At 36.4% G+C, this 23091-nt stretch overlaps 1 protein-coding gene across 1 annotated transcript in view; it reads left to right on the top strand.

Annotated features, from left to right (window-relative positions):
• The window catches only part of LOC306855685 (gamma-aminobutyric acid receptor subunit alpha-3-like), a gene marked incomplete at its 3' end in the record, with an annotated part of 177485 nt that overhangs the window by 77284 nt on the left and 77110 nt on the right, over nt 1–23091 (top strand). Inside the window, exon 5 of the mRNA XM_079394490.1 lies at nt 19342–19562. Within this exon, the coding sequence (XP_079250616.1) occupies nt 19342–19562 (221 nt within the window). The remainder of the gene's footprint in view (nt 1–19341; nt 19563–23091) is intronic.

Genomic DNA, 23091 nt, shown 5'->3' with positions numbered 1-23091 from the left:
TACCTTGAGGAAAACTGGTCTCAAGGAGAAACAGTGCATTGAAAGCTGAGAGAGTTATGTTACTAATGACTTGCCTTGTGCAATATCGACCATTCATTAACCGTCTAATCCATATTGCACTCAAAACCGGCAAGAACTGTCCGAAAAGGCAAGCTCTGGTCTGATCGGACGGATTCTGTTCATTCTCTGGGAGTTAGAGTTACAAGCTTTCATCAGTCAACCAGGAAAAAAAGTTACAAAAGTTACAAAAGAGTCAGTTCCAAACAAGGTCATTACTTTCACTGGAAGAGTGCCCTCTCAAAGAGTTTGCCAGATCATTATCCTCTTGGTAGAGTGTTCTAGCAGCTATTGGTGTTATTGCCCCTGCATTAAAGTGTCTAAGATGTTGACACTAGTATATCCATGTGCTGTATTAAAGGACACATGTCCAGTTTGTAGTGTTAGTCTTGTGATCTTTCATCACAGGCCTCAGGAGTAAGCTGAGAGGAATGAGCCCATGCTGTCTTCACCTGTGGTACAAAGTGCAGATGGTTCTTATAGTCTACTCTTCAGCTTGCCATCTTTTTATATTCCCACACTACTGTAACTCAACCTAAAAAGTGGGTCTATATTTTTGGTCTTTCTACATTGTACAATGTCAGGTATAGTTATTTTAGTTGTAACTTTCTCATTACTTGAATATCTCCATGGAAACACCTGTGATATTCAAAAAATGCACTGCATCAGCATCATCAGCATCTTCTAATGCACAATATGCAGTTCTTTTGACATTGGCATTATTACCAAATCGCATTTGGGTTTTTTTATTTTTACCCTGAGCCTGCATCTTTGGAAACGTCTCAGCCTTTTTAGAGTTCATCTTTTGTCCTTCTTGAAGGGATTGTCAGTGACTTACTTCATTGTGAGCGCATGAGATACTAGTACAGGTATAGGTTAGAACAAGAGAGCATTAAACTATTTGCTTACAACCTTCTAGCAAAGTCATGATGATATTCACACTCTATTCTGGTTGTTTTTGTCATTTTTCTTATTTTAATTTTAAGTAGTTCAAGTCGTGGTCCCCAGTTTGCATACTGAGAGCTGTTTCAACAGCTTGTGCAAATGTCAGATTTGCTTCAGATAACATTATCTGTTGTCAGGCTTTGTAGAAAATCTCTCTTATGATCCTATTCATGCTTATCCAGATTTGTCACAGACCCATTGTTCACATCACTTTGTAGGGATTTGGCACCAGAGTGGGTTGCAGAATTTGCACTCTTGTTTTGACTTCTCCTGCTTGGATCCATGCTTCTTATATTACCTCAAGACATTATTACAAATAACTGAGATTACATATCATCTCTTGGCAGCACCCAATTTTTTTTGTTTGTATGTTTGGTCTTAGATTTTATACTGACATCTATCTTGTGCATATCTTATGCATTATGCTTGTTTATTAAATACTGCTGTGTTTGTTTATTCACTAATTAATTAATTAATTGATTTATTTATTTATTTCAGAGCTGTTTTGTTTCATCTATTTTTTTTCTTTATCTAATAATAATAATAGTAATCATCATCATCATCATCATCATCATCATAATTGTGTTTTAATCTTGGATAACTTGCTCACACTTTCAGCAAAAAGGAAAAATCTAGAACACTAAATATATGACCATTTACATGCTAGTGCTTTAAGGCTATATTGCCAGATTTCATAAAAAAAAAAAAAAAAAAATGTATTTACCATTAATACAGTAATGTGTGTGGTAACACTAATATGACAGCAATGTAATGATTTCATCAGTAAGACTATGTAGTCCAGTCTTAGGATAAATATATATATATATATATAAGTAAATATTGTGTCAAGTTTAAAAAAATAATTTAAAACATTACAATTTTTAATAAAGGAAAAAAAACAATAGAATATATTAAAAAAATGAAGTAAACTGTGTTTTAAGGTTTCGTGTTATTTAAAAGCAAGAATTAGATTTAAAAAAGAGGCTCCATTTAAACAAGTTGAATGCCTAGACTGCCTAGATATTTTGACACGTATCCTCTTTTTTTTTTTCGGCAGTTTGCATTCACTCAAGAAAAAACTATGTTTAATATATTAATATCTTGGAAACCAGGGCATTTTTTTTTTTTACCAAAAAGCATATTTGCCAGGAGACAGCATAAGATTGATTTTTTTTTTTTACATTTATTGCTATTATTATTTTCTCAGTATTGATCTGGTAATGCAGTGCCAGTATTTTTGACGTCCCTAGTTGATGGTAGGCATCTTCATCTGATGTACCTCATTTTACTCATATTTCTCAAAAGTGCTATTGATCTCATTGTCTGAAACTAATAAGGAAAAAAAATAATAATGTTGAGGGCATCTTGAAGTTGTGTTCTTGGAATCAAAGAGCATGCTGCATTTGATGCATTCATTATATTCTGAAAAGGCTCAACCTACTCTGCTCCCATTCCCATTTCACAGGCATTACTGTGGTGTAAAGACTGCACAAAAGGACTCTTTTTTTTTTTTTTTTTTCTAATCATCCTCATCAAAAGGGACAAAAATAGCACAGTGTCAAAATTCTTCTAAATATACTATGCTATTGAACAGATGCATGGTCTTAAAAGTACCCGGGGCAAAAACAGCATCTATGCTTCCTACAGGCCTAACATTAGTCCCATTATATCACTGCGGCCTTGACCGAGTGCCTGAGCTGTCAGTCATGACATTACACTATTATGGAAGAAATGAGGGAAAGACATTAAGTGAAACAAGGTCAAGAAATAGCTTATGAGACCGGTAAAGAGCAGAGCACTTATGTGACGGCCTCATCTCCAGATTAGGACAGACATTTCTTCCACTTAGTAACAGAAGCGTTTTCCTCTTTACGAGGCCATCCGTACAGTCATTATCTCTTGGTTATTTCTGCAGTTTAAAGTATAGCAGATGTCGTCGTCTTTTTCGCTCTTACCATTTTTCCTTTCACCTCCATCCTAGATCTTCTTCTCCATCATCCCTCATCCAGCCTTCAGTTTTTTTTTAAATGTCTCCTATTGAGTCTTTTAGCTTCTATTTCTGTTTCTGCCTAATGCTTCTTTTTCCACCTGTCTTGTGAAAGATTGCACTGCTCTGTCACATTTGTATGCTCGTCCGCACTGTCATTGCCCATTCCTCCCTTTCTCTATCTTGGGCTTCATCTGACAAGTCGTCTGTTTTGAAATTTAGGCCAGGCTAATCTGCCCCAGGTGATATGTCGAGCCTTGTGGAAACTGAGGATGACATGGTTAGTCGGCGGCTTGTCCTGAAGCATGAAAAGTCCTTGTCTCATTTTAAGTGGAACTCAGGAAACCGCTGGTATCTGCCACACATTACCTAACTCAGCTCTTACATTTAATTTTTTTTTCAGGTACAAAATAGGCTTTTATTCATATACTGCATATTTTAACACATTTAAATGAAAAATCCTTCCAAACCCACAAGACCTTTATTCATCTTTGAAACACAAATTAAGATATTTTTGATGAAATCCAAGAGCTCTCTGACCCTCCATAGACAGCAAGTATACTACCACGATCAAGGCACAGAAACGTAGTAAGGACAGCGTTAAAATAGTCCATGTGACATTAGTGATTCAACCGTAATTTTATGAAGCCATGAGAATACTGGAGGGTCAGAGAGCTCTCGGATTTCATCAAATAGCTTAATTTGTATTCTGAAGATGAACGGAGGTCTTATGAGTTTGGAACGATATGAGGGTGAGTAATTAATGACACAATTTTCATTTTTAGGTGAACTATCCCTTTAAGACATTTACATAATTAAACAATATAACAGTTATGGCTGTTTCAGTTAGCTTAATGGAAAAGGTTTACTCCCATTTGCATTAAAATACTTTATTTAAAGGATGTGTGATGTTTATCATCTACAATAATATCGTAATTGTTTTTTAACAATGTGAGTGCTGACATTATGGAGTATGTCACTCACTTTGCAAAAAACAAACAAAAAACGTATTGACAGTCCAGAAGCATTCACTGCGTAATAAAGCCTATTAGATTACAGTTAGAATGCCCCTATAAAGCAACAAATTAAAATAAAATTTAAAAAAAACTATTTTTTTTATGGGGGATTTCACACAAGCAAGAGTGCAGTTATTTTGCAAACAGTTCAAAAAACAAGAAGTTAATATTGAGTTACATTTTAGACACAGTATTGTTTTTTTTTTTTTTTTTTTTTTTTTTTCGTTAACGAAAATGGTTTCAAACAATGCCAGATAGGAACATTTGCATGTCTCAGAGCAACACTGTGTGGTTCCTGAAGGAATCTGTTTTTGAAAGAATCCATTCATCAAGACAGCCACTTGCTTTGTTTCTAAATGAATCAGCAATTTTGAACGAATTGTGTGAATGAATGATTCAATGAATCACTCATTAAAGCAGGGACTTCCTGCCACCTACTTGCAGTTTTAGTGTCATATTTATTTATCCATGACAGGCCTAAACCAGACAAGGTACCAGTACAAAAACGCACTCAGCAAAATATTGTTTAATTAACATTATTGAAAAAAATCCCATCAAACATTGAGATATCGTTTTTAGTCATCTTTACAATTTATGTTTTGCAATGATTGAACACTGTAACCAATAACAAACTTGATTGTGTCCATGAATGCAGTGCCGAATAAGGATGGGCCTATCAGTAATGCCAGCCAGTTCTAATAAAACCACTTTTCTTTTGGGCTGATGTCACTGACTGTTTGCTGGCTACTGGTTAAAGTTCTGGAGAGTGAAGTCGTCCTCCTGCTACTGTAAATTCAGATTCATGTTGCAATTCTGATATGGAATTCCCACTTTTCCCATTCAGGTTCCAAAAGATTACATCAAGGCCGTTCATCAATGTTGCTGAAGAAAATACTCAGAAATACATCAACAAGGCTGCAAATTTGGTTTCATATTGAGCATCTCTCAGTGTGTGACATTTCTTAGTCTGTGCTCATTCTTGTTGCTTCCCAGGCTCATTGTAAACATGTGCCTCTATGTTTCTGCAAAACTCAAAATATGTATCTTTACATATGAATCATTGCAGTTTTCTGTTGTAACACAAATTATGATTTACAGCGTGATAGTTTTGATTAAGAGAGCCTGATTTCCACACAGTTTCTTGCACAATATTAATTATGTTGTGATTTCAATACAATTTTAACATGCTGCGACATTTGAAAACTGATACTTTTGAACAGTATTGCACTTGTGAGTTGAAGAGCTCCGGTACGAATACTGTGAAACTACGGTTTCGACAAAACAACTCAAACCCATGTAGAAGGAAGTTCAAATATCATGGTTGAGTCAATGAGTTTTTATATCACTTTAGCATTTTGTAACACAATCGGATAGATTTAGGGTTGGGTTTGGCTTGGGGGGGTTGTTATTTTCCAATATGACAGAGCATTAACTTTTTTAGCGACACTCCCTAGACATTTGACGGCACAATACTTATCTGAAGCAGCATAATAAAAACAGCAATACGTGCCTGCACGAATGTAATAAAAATGAGGCCACTGTCACGTATTGAAATCACATTTTAGTGCAATTTCACATTGAAACTGCCACAAAACTTGCAATAAAGTACATACTGTAAACTCAGTGTTGCAGAAACATCGCAACAAGCACGTATTTGCAATGAGACTGGGTTGTACTTATGTTTTGAAGGTGCTGTACCTTCGATTATAAATACATTTTTGGTTAATCAAGTATGCAGTGGCACTTCTCGCTTGGTTGATAACCTGAAACTACTGAAGGTTTGACAAAGGAGTTTTAGTTCAAGGAGTTTGTAATGTGTGGCACCCCATTCCAAGTGATACATCAGCCTAATTAAAAATTATGTAATTTTATACACACCCTCATGTTTGCTGCAGCTCTTTTCATCAGATCAGCAGCATAGTGACCCCATCTGTCAGACTCCAAAAGAAGCATAAAAAACTGGTAAAAGTCACTATTTTGCAAAACATTAACACAATGCTAAGTCTTTTATTAATGTGTTATGCTGCCGAGGTTGCTGTGGGCTGCCCGTCTCAGTCACAGTGTGTCCTTGCTCAAGGGGAAGCAATAATCAAGTTAGGTCTTAGAGAAAGATCGGGTAGACGTGAAGTGATATTGTTTACAAGATTTCAAAAACTGTGCTTTTTATATAAATGTCCCAATCAAATGCCGAGTATATAATTTCAGTGTATAAACATAACTCATTTTTTTTTTTTCAATATGTTGACATGTCAATGTTAAGGCTGCTGTGTTAAAAGCTTCTTGGGTAGTGTCTACAAGAGGACAATTTGCATCCTTAATGGGTGGCACCCATGAGTGCTGGTATTGTGTTTCCATAGCTACAAGTCGTTATGCTGGTTTGCACAAATCCATGCTGTGTAATTGCAAGGCAATGTAAGAATCTCAGTTTCCCAAGTCTCAGTCTAGATGTTGTCTCTTAGATTAGTTTATTATCACTACCCAATGTAGGCTCTCTAATGAGCTTTCATACGGATGGATGTGATAACTTTTTTGTTTGATTGCAATCAGGACTTTGAATTATGAGTGCTTCATGATTTAATAACACGCTCTGACTTTGCAATGTTGTAGGCTTATGAGTATAACTTTGTTATTTTCCCTAGGTCCAGGGAAACACAATCACACAAAACATTTTGACCTTGAAATATATGCAACATAACCACCAAAGCACTGGACCCAGTGGACACATAATCAATAATATTTATAAGTGGGGAGAATTTGACAGTTGACTAAGAAAGCTTGTTAGATACTGAGGTAGTAGGTCATACTGAAATCACAAAATGAATATAACTGGCACCAGTTCATTTGGATCTGTTTGTGTTAACTTTAATACTTACTTTACTTTTAACATTACTATGATAATAATAATAATTTTGTGTTCACAGTCATGTTTGTGATTGGTTAGTGTTCTTAAAGGGGCTTTTCTGTATGTAATTTGACTATACTTAAACATAAAAATGCCATACATTGTTTACAGATATTTAGGAAACTAAGTTCACATACTTTTACATTATTTCTCCGAAAACAGTGCCATAACTCTGCGTTCTGTGTTGAAATATCTGTTTTTGTTTTGGAATGCATGTTTTTGATTTGTGAGTACTCCAACTGCCAATTTACTGAATAGTATTTTGACACCCTGGGATGCCAGTTTGTGGAAAAAACAGTGTACTGCAGCCATGGAAACCAGCACACAAAGTGGGTAGGCATCCGTCTAAAAAGCTCTGTGACCAGAGGAATATTAAAACATAGATAAATTAACACATCAACTTACAGTGTAAGGCTCGTTCCCTAACATTCGCTGGGTTTCCATCAAAAGTAGCATATTTAAATGATGCGCAAAATTGGAATATCGCATAAAACATCTGCAAATAAGCAGGGTTTCCATCCAATGAGTCAAAAAGAAGAAAATCGTCACTTCCTGATAAACTGAAAAAGAAAAAGAGTAGCCATTTTCTATAATAATTTTAATGTATGATAAATTTATTGTGCCTTAGAGTAAGCAGACGAAACACAATAAATGCGCAGTCATCGGAGGAGGATGTCTGCTGTTTGTTTGTTTGTTTTTTCCAAATTTTGGCATTTCTGTCATTTGTTTCTGATGCGATGCATAAAAACAAGGTAATGGAAACATAGTGTCTTTGCGCTTGTTCCTCGTTGCATTTGGCAACCCACGTGAGCGGGAGAGGGGGAAACAATGCTCTCCAATATTTTGAATTTACACTGCACTACTCGATTCAGCCACTAGCTGTCAATATTAAAAACTGCATCTTTAAAGACAAAATTGTTTTCACATCCTAGACAATCTCAACCCCATTTGTTAGTTTTTTTATTGGACAACGGTAATGCCCTGTGCCACTATGAATTCCTGCTTCTTCTCCTGCTTTTGAGCTAATGCTTTCTCGTGGTTTTGACCTGGGACACAGTGTTGCCAAATGTGTTTTGCCCAGCAGTCAAATGCTGAAAACCCACAGTGGCACTGGCTGTAATGGATGAATGACAGCCAATCATGTACTGACCGGTCAGATTTCCAGCAGAGAAGAGAGGGCTTTGAAAAGATGCATTAGAAGGTTAGGTAGAGAAAACAGAGAGGAAGAAAGACAGAATCACACAATACAGTAAGTGAGAAACAGAGATGAAATTGCATAGGGACAAGACAGAGAAAAATAACAGACAAGCTTATTTGTCCCCATTACTCAATGGCCCATTTCTCTGTCTCTTCTGAATAGAGAGATTTCAGATCTCTCGTTGCTTTCAGTGTTCAAATTCTCTTTATTATGGAAGGTGATTGTAACCAGCACCATGGCTTGGTTGTCTCCGATACGTGCAGGTAATTCTTCTGAAATAATCAGCAATCAGGCTGATGAGGCAGCCTGTTTGAATTTCCCTTTTCTCTGTGTGGTTGCTTTCATTATCATATCTGTTCAATAATCAGAGTAATGAATGAATGTGTAGAACGCAGAAAAGGTTTCAAGGCAGGAAACAGGTTTCAAAATAGTTGTATTGAATGATTCTATGACATTGTTAAAATGTCTTTCCTTTTTGGCAGGCATCACCTACTTCTCTCTCTTAAAAAAATATTTTTTTATTTTGCTTGGTTATAAGTCAAATATATATACTTATTTCTATATGCATATAGTTCTGACGTGAGTCATGTGAAATGACTTAAACCTGCTAAATACAGTCCTTGATCATACAGTGTTTTATAGATTAAAATAGATGAATATATTAAAAGCATTGCATTCTTGTGATTGACTATTCATTCTCTGTTTGACGCGGGTGGTCGTTTATAGTTTTGGAGCTTTACATCTGCTTTGGATTCAAAGAAATGTTGCAGCCACTTTGATGAAACGCTTTTCACCAGAGCTGCTGGCTTAAAAGCTGCTCCAATCTCATGTAGCAGCAGGGAATTAGAAGATTGTATATTAGAAGATTGCACAGATTGTATATCAGACCACTCTTTTGTGACATGACCATCTATAAGTAATCCACTGCAGGAGACCCAATACACCAAACCAGCTCCTAATGAAAAACGAAACCGTTAAAAATGATACAGCGCAACAGTTGCGTTATCATTCTGCGGTACGTTAAATGAAAGTTTATAATGTAATTTAATTCATAGTTATTTAAAGGGAATAATATTTTATAGATGCTTCGAAGATTTGACCTCTTATCTGTTTTATACAGTTCTGAATGCATAAAAAAAATGTTACCATGCTTTTTCAGAATTATAGCAATGCAACCCTTAAATCCAAGATTTCACACCCTTTGATTTCTCTTCACTTTTGTCCCCACAAATAAAATCTCAATTTGATTGCTTAAGTGAATTAAAGAGGTTGGCTGAATTGAAGTGAATTAAACAGATCATTAGATTGATCGCTTCGTTGGATGCTGTTCCACTCAGAAAACAGTACAAAACTCTCAGCTGTCTGCCTGTTGTCTCTGGGCGGTCTCCAAGCAACAGCATGTCTGCTGCTTTCCTTTAGAGCTTCTAAGCGCATTGTAGGTGAACAATATTTTTTTCTTCCAGTACAATTTGCGCAGTAGCTTGCGTCCCGTTAGTTGGCACCACGCTTGCTCATGTCAGACATTCTTGTAGAGCCTGTGCCCTGCAGATAAGCACTGTGATGTGGTTGACTTCACGGCTTGCACAAACTGGCTAGCAGCTCAGTGGCTGAGATCATCCTCTTCTGCTGCTTAGACAAAGATATTCAAAGTAGCTTCTATTAGGAGCCAAACTAAGGTGGCCTGCCCACAATCTTATGGTCTCATATATACCAGTTAGTACTGCATATCTACAGCAAATGCAGCTTGAAAAGAACCCGTATGCCATTCTGTGAAAGTTTTAAAGCATTTCCAATTACCAAAATGCTAAAAATAGTATCCATTGAGTATTAAATGGACCTCCTGATTGGTTAAATAGTTAATTATTAACCATATTAATTTTCAGTAGACCGGAATATAGTAACAAAAGCCTCAGCATGGGAAATCGGTGATTCATTCATGGCTAGAACATTCAGCAACGACTTGAATCTCATAAGATGCAAGTTATAGTCTTTAAAAATGTGCTTTTCAGTGACCTTAACACACAAACTCTGAGCCATGGTGTTCATGTAGGCGAAGTGAGTTTGAGTTAGTTTGTATTCCATAAAAAAAAGTCCTGAAAAGGAATAAAACATTAAAAGCGAACTGCAGCATAAATATTCAGACATCTTATAAATCTTTCTCAAACATCACCATCTGAGGTTTGTTTATCTGTTAGAAAGTGGGTGTTTTTTTTTCCCCATCATCCCTCTGAAGAGGTTACATTGTGGTTACATTTTAAGTTAAGTGGTTAAGTGGTTACATTGTCCACTCGGCCCGCAGCGCTCTGCAGTAGGGATAAAAACTAAAGCCCCATTTTTACTTCTCACTTCTATTTTTTCCTCCGTTTGAAGTGGCTTAGCATTTACAACACCTTTCATTTGGGGTTGACAAATCCCCACACTCCATCTCACAGCTCATTAGCTCAACATGTTATGCCACAAGCCAGCGGCCACCATTTTTGAGTCCGTCAGTCGCTTGTTGCTGGAGTGTCTTCAGTAGCACTGGGTCTAGGTAGAACCCACTTCTCCTGGGGTTTTCCTTCTTTTCATTTATTCTTCTACTGCTGAAATGTAGGTCAAAACCCAGTGCCCCAGTAGGGCAAGTGTAAGGAAAGCCCATAACACTCTTTCTTCTTCTCTTCTGTGACCTTGCATGGATCAACCAGACCTCTGCACAGAAGTTTGATCTTTAAATTAATCATATTTTGACAATAAGCTTCTCTTGGTTTTTCTTTGGAGAATGGCTCGTGTGAATTAGAAGAGCATGTTAGCTCGCTTATTTCTAATTGTATATTATGAAATTAATCCTATAGAGACAGCAAATACATGCGGGGAAAAAAGGTGAGCAGGGCTTATGCATTGTTGATAATGATAATGCCACATCTTACTTTCAAGTAGGAAACTCGCACAAAATGCTGAAGTGTATTATTCTTGATTAAACACAAGTCGAAGTTCTTGTTCATTTTTAGTTTTTTCACTTTTTTATTTTCTGTCTCTTCAAACTTCCTCTGCCATAATTAACATTCCATGTGATATAATTAATACTGATGACTTAAAAGGGATAAAGTAAATTCGTAAGAGTGTGGAAAGGGCTGTGGGAAAAGCAGAAACCGAATGAGGAGAACTGTAATTAAACGGCTGAAGAAAGCCCACTGAAACAGGGTTTTAAAATTTCACAATTAGCGGGACAGCTGAACACTTCATTGCAAGTCATGTTTCTGGTAAGTTACATGCTTTACGTTGTTTGTGTTCTCAGGGTTGTTATTCTCCGCTGGGGAGACTTTGGCAATGAACGAGTAAAAATATTGGAAAGGAGTGTTTCAGGTTCCAAGAACAAGTCAAACTTTATGCATAACATCACAGACATGCTGTTGCTTTCCTCAGAAAATTATTACTTGTCACTCAGTTTGTAAAATTAGTAGCAGTAATGCACTTAAACTAGAAGAAAATTTGGCAAATGACAGCAGAAATGTGAAGCTTATATTGCTTATATTAATTCCTTTTAAACGGATCTGTGACATCACAATGGAAATTCATATGCATACTGTATGAGTGCCTGCAGTGCAAGACATTGATGAATAGTTATACATCATCTCACCATAGGCCCTGTCCGCAGTCATTTGATATTTGAAATTTGCCTACACTGGATGCGAGCGGTGATATAAACTTGAGTTTGCAATGCACAAACATGATTTAACAAGATCAACATATTTTCAAGGACAACACAGCACTTACCCATAAATGCAAGTGAGACTCTCTCATCCTTATCCTTATTTTTTATTGTTGAGCCTGACAATGTATGCCATAGATGGCGTCCATAGAGCCGGTCTGAAACTCCGTTCCTTTATTTATGGAGACAACAAAGTCATTTTATAGGCAATACCATCTAAAGACATGCAATTTATGCTACTAGGTTTTCTCTGCCAAAGCTATACTCTGTGTGAAGCAAGCATTTATATGAAACTAAGAGACATTTAAAGAGGATATCGTCCTATAAGTAATTACCAAAATAATGAAGAAACAATATTTTCATTTGTGTGAACAAATTGATAGTAATCATATTTGACAAGCAATAAACATGCATCGCTACAGAGCAATCAGGGATGAACTGGGAGTAAACAACAGCTCAGTATTCATGACCTTAACAAACTATTGCCTGACATACTATCTAGCTAATAAATATCCAAAATAGCTTTTTTTTTTACATTGCAAAGGCAGTGTGATTAAATTGAACAATAAACAATGAATCCCTTTCCCCTCAGCCCCCATAAAAGCTGTGATTGTATGATCTCTCTTAATGTTGACTGAAAATAGCAACTGCATCGTGGGTTATTTCAGGCTATGCATCCTTCCCTTACCAGTCATCAAAACTTTAAAGTTTACATTAAGTAATAATGTGCTATTGCATTAAGTAATAATGTAAACTTTCAGTACATGTAACAAATAATTGATATAGCATCAAACATTATCCTTTCCTCTAGTCAGTGGCAGGGCATACGGTAGTCAAACAACCAATCAGGTTTTTGTATTATTATATCTTCGAATAATTTAAAATATATTTCACATCATAGATTTATATAGTTTGCCAAAAGTCAGAACCAGTCTGCAGATTTGGGCAAGTCAGAATTTAAAGGTTTCACAGAAAATCATGTGCTCATATCCTATAGCTTCAGGTTATTTTTTTATCCAGTCAGAGGATATAAAAACGTGTTTGATATTTTGAGCCGATTTCAGAACACGTTGTTTTCATATGTCATGCATCTCCTAGTAACACAGTGCTAGATTTATGTATTTGTTGATGTCCCGTTTTTCTCTGTAACAGAGTCGGCAAGTGTGTAATGCTGTTCCAGTTTATTTAGTGATCAATTAGTGTATTCCAGCCTTTAACACATAAGTTTAAGGTGTTAATTTAATGTTTAACGTAATATTCTAAACAGATTTAATAAATGTAATATTATTACTGTTTTTATTAATTCTATTCATGACGTATGCTCTTCTATTGTCTATATCAGGGATCCTCAAATCTGGCCATGCGTAAAGGCTGATGAAATTCTGATTTGCATCACTGAAATAAATTACATTAAAAGAAAACATTACAAATCTTTTGAACGGCAGTGTATACACACACTACATAAATTGTATCTATATATATCTAAATAAAAATAGAATAGATATAGAGTATATGATCCAAAGTAACTAGTAACTAACTACTTGAGTAGTATATATACCAGTTAGTACTGATCCGTAGCTTTAACAGAATTGTGCATCGAATTTGAATGCTTCTCACAAGATTTGATAGAGATGTTATTGTTTCTGCGGCGAATTTGACTACTTTCTTCGATGTCTCTCCCAGCGCTGTGTATAATGGTGTCCCATGATCGAGAGCAGCCCGCGGCTCTGGCCCGGGTAGATAAACGGTCTGCGCCGCGTAGCCATAACAAGTAGCACGGATTCGTTCCACTTTCGGTTTGTTTGTCCAGTGTAGCTCTTGTAAATCGGGCATGATGAGAACGCAAGGCTGTTCATTTCATTTTCAACCTTTCTTTGACTGAATGCACGTTGCAATGATGTCACAGGATGTGTAACTAAGCCCCAAAATCTGTGGAAAATCTGCAGCAATTACAAAAAATTGCGAGCTCATGCGAAAATTGCGGAGTTTGCTTGATTTTGTGATAAATTCAGCGATCGCACAATTGCAAAATCCTGGATATATATATATGAAGTGTTTATTTGCAAAATAGAGATAACTTAATTTTCAAAAAAACATGTTTTTTTATGCTAGTTAGCTATATGTTTTAGTTATTTTCAGTTAATCAAAATAACCCAACTGCAGTTTGATTGGAATTAATTGGAATGCACAATGAAAAAACATGATTTTTGAAAAAAATATTAAAATGGAGTTATCTGTTTTTGCAAATGAACTCTTCATAAATTATTTTAAAGGTTTATACATCTGACATAAACCAGTGATAGACTGTGTTCATTAACAATTAACTTGTCACGTGACGAAAAGAACAAAAGACTCCCGACTGTGGAGGTAAATAAATAATTAACGTTTCTCATAATTTAATTAGATAATAATTCTTATTATATCCATACATCCATTTTTCAAGCCACTTGTCCTATGTCAACTCTTGGGAATGCTGGACCAATATTATAATCACTGTCTGCATTTTGATTTCATTATAAAGATAAAAAAATAAAAACCTTTGGGGGAATGCAGACAATGTGATTATCATGTAATTGTTCATGAATGACCCATCACTAGTGGGAGCTACTAGAACACTGGAATACTGCGCATGTTAAGACATGTATTTCTACTTCCCAATTACACTTCTGCTAACAGAGTCTGACAGATGTGCTATTTCTAGGTATCTGGAATAGTACTGCATTACAATCAGGTAATTAAAGCTGAGCACTTTGACAGTCTTGCAGGCAGTTCACTTCTCATTAGAGACCTTTGCATGGTGCCAGACAGTTAGTCTGACAGTGTTTGCACTCTGTAATGTTAGTCTTCATATCACTACTGATTCCCAGCCACTGTACATAGTGTGTGCTCACCCTATTGAGCCTTGTAAAAACTTGAAAATGGCAAGTTAGCTGGAGTAGATATTTCAGCTGACTAAAATCAATGTGGTTGGTAGAGCCCATTTTGGTTTCATGACTGACTGAATTTCTGTATGCATCACTATAAATTACCTTTTTCACCATAAAATCAGGCTTGAAAAACATTCTAATCTGCCTTGCATGTACCAATAATGTTTATTTGGAAGCCAAATGTGATGATCCCCTTGCAAGTATAATAAAAGTTATATATTTTTTCCTGATTAAATATCGTTTATACTTTGTGAAAAAAAAAATAATGATATCATAAAGTTAACATACTGTTTCTAAAATAAAATAAGTGATTAGGTAAGAATGTAGTTGTTTAAACTTAAAAGATAGTGTATATTTGAAAATATGCTTGGATATTTCTGGAGATGCGAGCTCCAGGATGTTAGCGGTTATGCAATGCTCATTAACTAGCTGAGAACATCTTTACCTCGGCCAGCTGTTCTGGAATTTGCCGCTGGGTCTGATATCTCTATCCACCTTATTTTTCCTGTAAACTCGGCCATTTGTAAATTTAATGTGTCTCATTCACTTCCAGCTATTTTTAGATGTACAAAACAGCTTGTTTTACTGTATGATATTGAAAACTGGTGTGTATTACCATATTATTTTAATGTATTATGTTAATCATGAACACACTGGTTTGTAGTGCAAACAGTTTTACCGTTTACAGCGCTTCGTTATTCTTCTCGTTATTTCCCTACAGCGGCTAATGAACCGGAAGTCTCGCACATTACCAGAAGACACTTTACTTCAGCATTGAAAAGTAAGGTGGACAGTGTTTAAACATGAGCTATAATTCAACTTGGGTAAATCTAATGGGCAGTCTTTGGTCTTATTAATTTATAATTTGTCCCAGAACAAATAGTTTTGGGAGGGAGCATAACTTTAATGCTTCATCAGAGTGCTGCCTTTGTACTTTTGACTGAATTGCTTAGCAAATTGTATAATGGCCGTTGTTGTTTATTAAATATTATTGTTCAATAAATAATATTTTAGATACATAATAGAAGTATTTAATAGTAGTATTTGGTATTGAGAAACGATCTGTTTGTGATGGGGATTTAGTTACAATGTAAGACCATTAGATCATTAGACTCCTTTATAAAGGAGTCAGTAGAAAATACTTTTATTTTGAAAGGGACCAAAACAAGGTTGTAATCAACAGCATTATTTGTGTTTTCTTTCAACCAACACCTTGTAAGACGCGACCAACAACTACACTGAGCGGCGCTGTCATCGAAAATCACTCGTAACAGATGAAAGGATAGTATGACAAAGGTATCGCTTCAGCGGACATTCAAACTAATGATTTATTGTGAATATGAGTTGGAGCTGAAGAATGAATGCTGTATCAGATGCAGTTAATCACACTTTCACGGTGAATCTCTCTTATAACACTCTACATAATACAATAAGCTTTTAACTTCAGTAAAGCAACTCAGCGTTCCTCTACATTCTAGTTCTAAAGTGACATTTTGAATTCGTAATAGAGGCTTGGGCTCATCTGTTAACTTGATATTTGAATCTGTGGTGGAAGGAAGTAGTTCCACAAACTTGTGAAGTCAAACTCTATATCTGTGCTCTATATCAGCACAGCTGTGATTACAGAATATACACATCTAGTGCTTTATGTCTATGACACATGTTTGTCCTTTGTCTGACCAAAACAACAGCTCTCTGTAGAGCTCTCTGAAAAAGCTTCAAGCAAATGACCCTTATTGGGTTGTAATGTGGGAACGTCCATGCCTGTCCGATCACATTCCGATCATATTTCTGTTCTTCACCAACACCTTGTCACAGTCGTCCTCATTAACAGTAAAGTTCTGTTTCTTGTCCCATTCCAATCTGCCTTGAAGCAATAGTGCTTTATTTATTTGTCACTTTATGAAACCGTGTTAGTGCTGCCTCATAAGTTAACATCTACATGCAGGGAACATCAGTATTGTAGGTACTCGCTATGAACAAATATTATTACAAAATATGTGCAAATTAGAAAAAAACAAACAAAAAAAAAACCTTGAGCAGAAGTGGCAGTGTACTACACCATCTATCAAAATGTCATTTTTGATGGATTCATAGCAGAGGGCTTTTGCATTATTTAAACTGTACAATATTTGCATTGTTTTTTTTTTTTTTTTTTGTTCATGATTTGTTGAGAATTATTGTCTTTCATGGATAACCCTATATGCAGTATTATGCAGATATCACTTACCTGTCACGGAACGTGGTTGTAGTAACTGGCAAACAACAAAGGAGTAGATGAAAGATGTCTTTAATAATTGTCATCAACACACGAATTTCCATTGAAATAACATTAACCCTTTAAAACCTAAGGGTAAATTAGGTCATTTTTACATATTTTGTTTATTTAACTGTAAAATTCTAACAGAATGTGCTATTTTCAAGTGCAAGGTGTCATTTTTTTCAGAAAACAGATGGCTTTCAAAAAAGTACAGTTTTTGACCATTAATGTTGTGTGGTGAGTTTGTAAACAGAATTTAAATACACACACACAAAAAAAAACTAATACATTTTCTGTTTTTTATTTATAAAAAAGAGAAAAATCGTGATCGAAATAATCCAACACTTCTTCAAAATTAAACTATATTACATATATACAAGTATGTTTGGGACACCGGGTTGCACAGTTTTCATTCAGGAGGCTTTTTTGTTCATACACGCACACATTTACACATGCATGCATATGCATACACCCATTCATTTACACGCACGGACTCATTATAGCGATGCACTCACTACATGTGAAAAAAAATATTTTATGCAAACCAAAACTCCGCGCTCCCTATCTCTCCATTCAAATTCTCCCTTCCCGCTCTCCCGGAAATCAGCCGTCATTTGTCAACGGAGCGCAATAAATTACCGTAATAAGCCATATATTGCCAAAACGCGCATGATGTCTGCTGTCAGGAGCAATTTGAATTATTGTGATGGTGCAAAAATGTCTTAAATATCTTCAATAGTATTTCAAAAGTCTTTAATTATATTAACCATTTGAAGAGATCTTAAATTTGAGGATGGAAAGAGAGAAGACATTTAAACTAGATTTACTCTACTGAGTTAAAGGGACTCTGAGCGAAGTATGTGTGAGTGTAGTGGAGTGAAGCAACAGTAATTTCTCCTCCTCGCTCAAAGCATTCTGTAATCAGTCCCCTCCAGCTGATAAGCAGCGTTAAGTTCCAAGGCCTTGTTGAATATGTGTCCCAGCCTGTCATAGTGACGAAAAACAATCTGTGATACATGATGCATTTTGAGATTGAGTTTATTCTGGCATTAAATGGTGTTTCGTTTTATTTCCTCAGTTATTGGAAGCATTGAATTTGATTGTGAAATCCCTGCTTGAACTCATTCCTGTGCTTTCTGATGTAGATGTCATTTGGTGTCAGCTTTCACTTCTGATGGTATACAGATGACTTCTTGGGAACTGAAGTACCCACAGAATTTTTATTTGAAACAACTTCAGATTCAAGTCTGGAGCTTACTAAATAAATGATGTACACCAGCATGCACATGACAAGCATACACGCTTTAATGCTGAAAACTCAACCCGTCATTCACTGAGCTGCAGCCAGTAGGATTTCCTGCCATCATGGCAAAACCTTCTGCTGAAGGCTGGAAGGCATTTGTAATGAGTGGTTTTATCTGACTTGTTTTCTTCCTTTGTGCAAGAGCTTCTTGACATTTCTGATTGACTGAGCAACATAGATTTCCGTCTGTTGCTTCCCAAATATCTTTCCAGCAAATTGGACCTTGTGAAGCGTAACAAATAGCTTATAGTTCTCGGTTGTAATGCATAACATAAAACAAAAAAAAGAGACATGTCCTGTAATTGTTTGCTGTCACATATTCAGTTACAAGATTCAGTTACAGATCCCACTCAGTGATTAATGTGGCGTTCTAAAGATTTCAACATTCATTTTTAACTCCCGAAGAACTTTCCGCCACTATTTTTATTCATGGCATTGGATTACTTATTAAATTTAAGCAGATAAGATTTCTTTTGATGTTTGTTCCCATAGAGAACCTGCAGAGGATTGCCTCATCAATAATGGAAGTCTTAAAACATGAGCGATACTCATCACTGGAGAAGACGCTGTGGATTTGAGACTATTCCTATTCCCAGCTCAGCGGAGGTTCACCGAGGACAGTGTCCCCTGTTCCATGTTAGCAATATGGTCAGAGAGATAACTCTTGGAAAAAGCTTGTTTTATCCCTCCAGCGACAGCTGTGAAAATGCTATCATTCGAGTTTGAACTTTTGAAGGAGCCTTAAGGATCTCACACCAACAAGGCTGCATCTCTCCTTTAAGTGTGATTAATTATTGAAGTGTACAACTGAGAAAAGCATCTCGACCGATCAAGGCCAGGAAACAGGAAAATCTGTTAAATATGAAGTCTGTGGAAAAAGTCTGAATGTTTTTCCCATTTTAGAGTCATTTGCCGAGATTGGAGAAAAGCTTCACATGCCAGCACAGGCTTTCTCTCTAAGTGGACATTAGATCAGAGGAACGGGGAAACTTGGGGGTGAAGTGAAGTTGAAAATGGGCTGTCAGAAAGTCTTGACTAATTATTTTTTTCTCCTCCAGGAATACACGATTGATGTGTTCTTCCGGCAAAGTTGGCGGGATGAGAGGCTGAAGTTTGATGGGCCTATGCAGGTTCTTCCACTTAACAACTTGCTCGCCAGCAAGATCTGGACTCCGGATACTTTCTTCCACAATGGCAAGAAGTCAGTAGCCCACAATATGACTACACCCAATAAACTCCTGCGGCTGGTAGACAACGGAACTCTTCTCTACACAATGAGGTATGACTTGGTAGTCTCTATGATGCCCTTGATGCATGTTCAGCAACTTCATTTACTGTTTTGGACAGTTTCTGCTTCCAGTCTACAATGCAAGCAAGCGATCTAGTTTTGTCACACCATTCACCTGCAACCTACGCAACCAAATGGTGAAATTGTGCACTATGCAAGTATTCTCTTATCTGGCTTCTTGAATCTATGCTTTGCGGTGAGGTTGTCAAACTGAAAACAAATTCTGCCTGATTTCTCCAGCCCTTTCAGATGAGCTGGCAGAGGCAGACTAATGCCTTCTTATCATTGGCGGACTCCAGATGAACGGCACGATGGGGAGCTGGCCCAGTATGTGACCCAAACACCCCAAGTGCTTGATGAATGAGTCAGGGAATTGAATTGTGACTAGCTTGGCCAGGAGCTGTCCAGAGCAATGTGTTCAGCTGCCATAGACAGAGTAGGCCAATTCCACCAGCCATTTTGACACAGCACCTGGGCTGCTCATGCACAGTCACTATGAGAGATTGGTCGTCTGTATCTCCGAGCTAGGATGGGTTTTATCTTTCCAAATCTTTATCCTCATCCCGAATGTAATAAATGGCCATCAACCTACAGGAAAAAGGTACTACATCATCATATTACCGCTAATTTATCTGACCGCCATAACCTTGAGGTTTCCCATAGCATAGAAAGAAAAAGATTTTTCTCAATAGTATGAGGAATGGAGATTCTTGAAGCAGTGCAGAAATGATTGTGAGAAACTGCTATATGCTTGAAAAGATTCCCAGATCTATGCTAGCTGTTGATCTGCGCCCTATGAAACTGCATGCAATTGATTAAAACAGAGAAGTTCTTTCTGACTCTGCTGTGTTCAGAGTTTAACGGTAACACGCCTCATACATGAATGTCACATTTGCAATATGTACATAGCTTAAAAATATTCATGGAATCCTTTTACCCTTATGTAAGAGACTGCATTTGCCGGGGAGCCAATAACGTAGCGCAGTAACACTTGGTAATTGATCAAACGCAATAGTCGGGATACATTGCAATTTTAATCATGCAAGATACAGTAGTGTGTCAAAAGTGGTGCTTTCTGCTGATTTAACGATTATTTTCTTGTCACAAGTTAATACACTGTTTTCTATTAGCGCCTTTTTTACTCATAAGGTGTTAAATCTCAGCAAACATGAATTTAGTCACTTATTCACCATCTCTCCAGTCTGTCAAGCATTTGAATTACACGATACATAAGCTTTAATCAGAACTGCAAATCTAAGCGTTTTCCAATTTATAATAGTGCTTGTCCACAGGGATTATGGCGATAATGAAGGTGGCACATGAAATAGACCCACACTAGATATGGAAGGGCGATGCTGCTCCATTCTCTTGCCCTGTCTCATATGAATTCATTTAGTATGGCTTCAGTGCTCCCCAGGCTAAGAATAACATTTGAATTTGGATGCTTTAATGAAGGCTTGTCACTCTCATTGTGTTTGCCCGCAGGGATAGCGTGTTGCAAAAAAGTTGTTAACTAGAGCTCCTAGGGACATGAACGCGGATGTTTCCGGACCATTATGGGCAAGGACATAATTGCATTGTATGAGTGTGTGGTTTATTTGGCGATGTCTGTCACGCTTTTTCAGAATTTCACAGAGGCTAATTTACAAAAAAAAATTTAAAAAGTATTTGGTTTGATCTTAAGGGATCCTAATTTTCTCTGATTATCTTTTGCAAGTGAAAGTAGCATGTAAATGTCCCAGCCAATTATTGGCCTTTTTTTTTTTTTTGTATTTGCTCTTTTCTGCATTCAGTAAGTTATCTCCCAAACTTTTATGTTATTTGGTTTGGGTATTAGCCTCTAGAGTGAGTTTAGTAGCCACTAAAGAGTGAGAGACATTGCCAAATAAACTATATACACATTTACATTAATGCATTTGGCAGACACTTTTATCTAAAGCAACTTACATTGCATTCAAGTTTCATACACTACATTCTGTTAGTGCATGTGTTCCCTGGAAATCAAATCCATGACCATGCTGTTGCAAGCTCCATTTGTGACTAGTTGAGCTACATAAATGCTCTGTTTTAGGCCTTTTAGCCAAAATAACACTCAGGTAAAGGACTTCCGGACTTTCCACTTTATCTCCATGTTGTCCTTAACGCATTATCATAACATCTCACTATGTACCATGTGTAGCTCTTGGTAATGTCATAGTTTGAAAAACTGAAGTTTTTTGATGGGGCTTTTAAAATGTCATATCTTGTCATGTTTAGTGTAGCACATTTTCAAGCCTCATTTGTGTCTTTGTGTTGAGTTATGAGAAAAGAAAGAGAAGCTAAATTATTAATCATGGTTTATTGCCTTCTTACAGCAGCAAGTCTGTTTTGGGCTCTTTGTCATGGTACTCTTTTCAAGTGAAGTCAGTATCAACCCTTTCTTTTTTACACAGTCTATAATGTGTTTTCATGCATTAAAGAAGAGTCGTTCAGGGTCATGCTGTACAAAATGTGGAAAAGAGAATCTCAGTGACTTAAGGATTCTTTATTTAACTATTTAAAACATATATAAATACAAAAGAATTTATAAAAATAGATTCTTGCATTTACCAAATACAATTGAAGTGGTTCTTCTAATGTAGAGGTTTCCGCCACGGTTCTAGGTGCTGTGGGTGTTTGCAAGGGTGTTGCAATGCCATTGCTAAGGTATTATGCATGCTTTTGTACATTTTAGACACAATAGACACAATCATCTATTTTGGGTTTCTTTTAGTTTTGTCTGAAACCAATGGCAACAGTTATAGTCACATATTTCAGATGGCCAAGGTAAGTGAGGACCATGAAATCAAAATGACAATAGTGAAATCATCAAGTATTCTGTTAATTTAACCTTGTATTAAAGCATGTCACGATAAATGCTAACACAACAGCTTTTCTGCCACACAGTAAATGTGCTATTATATGTCATGATGAACTGGGTCTAGGGCAAAGCTGTATGAATGATTTCTGGACATTCAGTGCTGATCTGTATTCAGTAAGTTAGATGGTGCAGAGCTGACTCCAAATATATAAGCACAGGGAGCAAACCACACACAGAGTAATGTGATAATCAGATCAATATTTACTGCATAAAGTTTAAAAGTATTTACATTTTGTAAAGTTTATAAAGAGCACATATTCCTTACAATAGTGTTGCTATGAAAAGACAATTCAGTTTTAACTACAATGGCAACATCAAACAGGATTTTACGGTTACATTTTATTTTAAGGTGTCCTTGTTACAGTGTAATTATACATTAAAGTGCTGAGCAATATTATTTAACTACATGTACTTACTATATGAATAGGGTTAGGATTAGGGTTCGGCTTAGTGTTACTTGCATGTAATTATGCATAATAGTAAGTATATAATATGTGTAACAAGAACAACTTAAAATAAAGTGTTGCCGATTTGTCTGACACGTTAAGAGAGTTGTATTGTAATGTATAATGTAACATTCGCAATTGTAAATTAATCTGCATAAATGTAACTGAAGTCAAC

Source organism: Barbus barbus, assembly GCF_936440315.1.
Source record: "Barbus barbus genome assembly, chromosome: 36".
In the NCBI taxonomy this organism is placed as follows: domain Eukaryota; kingdom Metazoa; phylum Chordata; class Actinopteri; order Cypriniformes; family Cyprinidae; genus Barbus; species Barbus barbus.
This window is presented reverse-complemented; position numbering and strand designations above follow the sequence as displayed.